The sequence below is a fragment of the Eschscholzia californica genome, unplaced genomic scaffold (assembly GCF_041429995.1).
Source record: "Eschscholzia californica isolate CP2 unplaced genomic scaffold, dmEscCali1.0.p SCAF_1, whole genome shotgun sequence".
Taxonomy (NCBI): Eukaryota; Viridiplantae; Streptophyta; class Magnoliopsida; order Ranunculales; family Papaveraceae; genus Eschscholzia; species Eschscholzia californica.
In genome coordinates, this window is record NW_028238198.1 from 60,436,253 (window position 1) to 60,440,312 (window position 4,060).

At 36.2% G+C, this 4,060-nt stretch overlaps 1 protein-coding gene across 1 annotated transcript; it reads right to left on the bottom strand.

Annotated features, from left to right (window-relative positions):
• Positions 1-2,357: 2,357 nt before the first annotated feature.
• LOC147567961 (uncharacterized) lies at positions 2,358-3,601 on the bottom strand. Its single transcript, XM_086670267.1, has one exon. The coding sequence runs from the start codon at positions 3,579-3,581 to the stop codon at positions 2,544-2,546; it is 1,038 nt and encodes a 345-aa protein (XP_086526393.1). The 5' UTR covers positions 3,582-3,601; the 3' UTR covers positions 2,358-2,543.
• Between the last annotated feature and the right edge of the window lie 459 nt (positions 3,602-4,060).

Genomic DNA, 4,060 nt, shown 5'->3' on the forward strand with positions numbered 1-4,060 from the left:
TCTTGGTGATGAACTTGGAGAGTGTATTGCACAGTGCTATTGGCCTATAGTCGGCTGCCTTCGAAGGGTTTTCAGATTTTGGGATGAGTACTAAATTTGTTTCATTGTACTCCGCCGGAAGTTGGCCTCGCCTGAAACAATCCTGAATAAAGTTGATGATGTTCGGGCCTATGATATTCCATCCACTTTGGTAAAATAGACAGGGGAGCCCATCTGGTCCTGGACTTTTTAGAGACCCCATTTGGCGATAACATTATCGATCTCTTCCTCTGTGGGAACCCTTGAAATGACAAGTAGACTTTCTTGTGGCAAATTTTGGTACTGTGATAATACCTCAGTTGGGATGGGGGATACCTGTTCTGCTGTTAGTAAGTTCTGAAAGTGAGCAACAAGGCAATCTGCAATAGCTGTTTCCGAAGTCACGATTTCTCCTTCTTGGGTTACTAGTCTTGTGATTTGGTTTTTCTTCCTTCGTATCGACATCGCAACATGAAATGCCCTTGTATTTCTGTCTCCGTTTAAAGCCCAAGAGTGTCTTGTTCTTTGTTCCAACCTGGTTCTTTGAATTTCTTCTAATTTGTTGAGGTCCTCTTGAATAATCGACTCTTCTTGGATAGACCTATCTGAGATATGTGAAGATTGGATTTTAACCAGTCGGGCTCTCAGGATGGACAGTCGTCTGTCCAGATTACCGAAGCTGCTTTTGCCCCATATATGTAACTTTTCTTTGACACTTTGTAACCTTTGGAGTAAGACCGGGTCAGCTTGATGCCAATGATAGTCGAGCTGAGCCTTGTAACCGTCATTTTTGAGCCAGAAGGATTCAAACTTTACCTGAGACGGAACCACTGATCCCCTTACTTCCGTTTTTAAGAGTATTGGGCAGTGATCGCTATGGTACAGAAGGATTCAAACTATAAATTAACAATTTATAGTTGAAAAATAGGATACTACTCCCTCATTTAGGAGCCTCCATTGAAACTGAAGAATTGAGAAGCTCTCAAAATTTCTCAAACCTTAGGGTTTGCTGTTAAAGAAATGACTACCAAAAAATGTGTTGTCCTCTCATCCTTCCAACACCCTTACTCGTAGGGCACTCTCAATCAAGTGGACCCTACCACCCCTTCGCAACCCGCGTGACTTCCAGCTAGAGCCCTTAGATCTTTCTTGTGAGGGTGCTGTATTTGTACTCACATTACCCACATATATTGTCTACTCCTTAAAAGATAAAGATTTGATTCTTAACCATTATTATGAACCAAATATTGCAAAAAGTAGGAAGTACCCATAAAACCTAGATTTCCTAATACATAACAAAAATAACATACTCAAATATCATTTTGAGTTATTTCCTTTTTAGCCCTCTACTTTGTGACCAACTTCTTTTTGACCCCCTACTTTTCATAAATTCAAATTTGCCCCCTATTTTAAGGTAAATATCATAACTGCCTTTCATATAATATTTTTTGAAAATAAAATTAATTACAAAATATCTCTTTCCGCCTCACATCTCTCTTCACCACACATCTCTCCAGCTTACCTCTTTCTTCTCCTTTGAAGGTCGGCGGCCGGAAAATTTTATTTTGAAAAAAATATCATAAGAAGGGTAGTTTTGACATTTACCTTAAAATAGGGGGTCAAATTTGAATTTATGAAAAGTAGGGGGCTAAAAAGAAAATTAGTCACAAAGTAGGGGCCCAAAAAAGAAATAACTATCTTTTTTGATATTATAATGGTCCTGATTCTACATTGGACTGGAACATGAACCGATTACTAACCAAATTGGTTCCATAAAATCCAGAACAATTTCAAGTCATTTATCAACCTTTTAGATCAACTAAAACCTAGAGTCTTAAATAAAAGAAAAACTTCATATAGTAAAGCAACGGATGTCTCTAAGAGCACCCCACCTCCTTGCTCAAGCTCGCTTTCACTCTTGCCAATTTTTGTAGGTCTCAGACTGAATAATCCGAAGCTCATCGACCGAACACCTGGACTGCCCTCGATATGTGTTTTTCAAGCTCAACACGGGTTAGACCCAATCCAAGTGTTCTCGAACCTGACTAGTCCGTGAGTCCCATACAGAAAATTCAAACCAGGGTATCAATGAGGTGGGCTTATAGATGCACCATAAAGTAATTTGTTCCTAGTGAAGAAGTGCTGTAGTGATGGGGATTTTGTCTTATGGTGTCAGATTCTGACCCAGACATGTCAAGACTGTTTCTGAACCAGAATCATAAATCCAATTCCCAATCCTGGATAATAAGACACTCATGTGATTCAGAACCATTTTTGTTACATTGACCAAAAGAGAGAGAGAGAGACATAGGGGAAGAGAGAGAGAGGAGAGACACATCTTACTCACCAGAGCCAATAATTCATGATCTTGTATCAATCTTACATATCACATCTTTCATTTAAACCAAAACAAAAAAAAAAAAAAAAAAAAAAAAATCAAATTACAAGTTTAAAGTGAAATAAGAAAAAAATATATATATCAAAACCAAAAAAAGTCATGAATTAGTAATGAGAAAAACTAGTAATTAATTCATGGGTTTCTTAGATGCATAAATCAACAATGAAAATTCAACTCTATCTTGTTCTTGTTTTTCCCCAACATTTTCTTCTAACCACAATTTGGTATCCAAACCATTTCTTCTCCTAAACATAAAAACAGCATTCCCATTTCCTGGATTAAAAAACCAGTCATGAACGTCCCACAACAAATCAATCAAATACCCATCTAAGAAAATAGTTCGATTTCCTCGAAAATTCCATTGTAATCTCTTCACCATTATAACCTTCTTCTTATCGATACATATCGATAAAACGGGTCCTTCTTCTCTTGTATACTTGATCAATATATCATGGGTCATTCCTATTTCACAGAATTTCGCCTTTGTTGAATAAAGATTGTTGCCATAAAAATGTTCTCTTCTTGAAACTAATGAGAATTTTGATATTTGATGAACTCCTGAAATGAAATTCTTTGATGCTAATTCTTCAACACTTAACATATCACCTAGAAGAAGGACTAGTTCTAAATCAACAATAACCGCTACGTAAAATCCGTCTACCGGTTCTGGTCCTATACCATACTTAGCCATGGAGATATCCCAAAAAAGTTCAATCTTTGAATTACTTTGTTCTAGTTTTCGGGTACCTTTCTTTCGCTTGAATAAGCGATAATCCGTAGTGAATTTTACGTCGTTGATAGATGGGTTTTCGCCAACTTTGATGGTAAGACCTTGATTTGTGTTGTTCTTGATCCAAGAAATTGTGATGTAGAATTGCTTTTGAGTTGAAATAAGCTTGGCTTTGTAAAGACAAGATACTGCATTTTTAGTTGAAGGCATAAGATTTGTTGGATAACATGCTAAACTTGATGTGCTTGTACATGAAGAGGTTGTATTATCTGATATCCTTACTGCATAGTCATTGAAACAAGAAGCCATATCTCTCATTGGAGAGAGAGAGAAGAGAGAGAAGAGAGAAGAGAGAGAAAGATGGGTCTTTCTCTCCTCACTTGAATGGAATGGATGAGAGAGAATTGAAGAGGGTAGACATAGTTGGGTTGACATGTTTTTATGTCTAAAGTACCCTTCCTCTCATCTTAGATTTCTTCAAACAAAAGACAAAAAAATGGAAAGAAGAATCATGAGTAGGTCTATTAAATACAACCATTTGGTTGTTAAAAATAGGGAAAAAAACTAAAATAAATAATTAATTTTGCTTTCTTTAATTTATCTTGCCAGTTCATTATATTAAAGAACTATAGGAAGGTATAAAATTGGAATTAGATCAAATATTATAATTAAATATGAATTTTGTTCTTGCAACTTCTAAAGGGATTGGAATTCGGATTGTAATTTGGATTTCCAATGTTGAGTTTGGTTAATAACAAAGAAATATGCTTGTTTTTTTATTGTTTAACCCATGGCTAAACTCATTTAATCATTCGAAAAGCGACATACCAAGCTCAAAGCCAAATGTAATATTCGAGCCTGATTACGTTACACGATATACACCAACTTTGAATTATTCTACCACATATGATGAA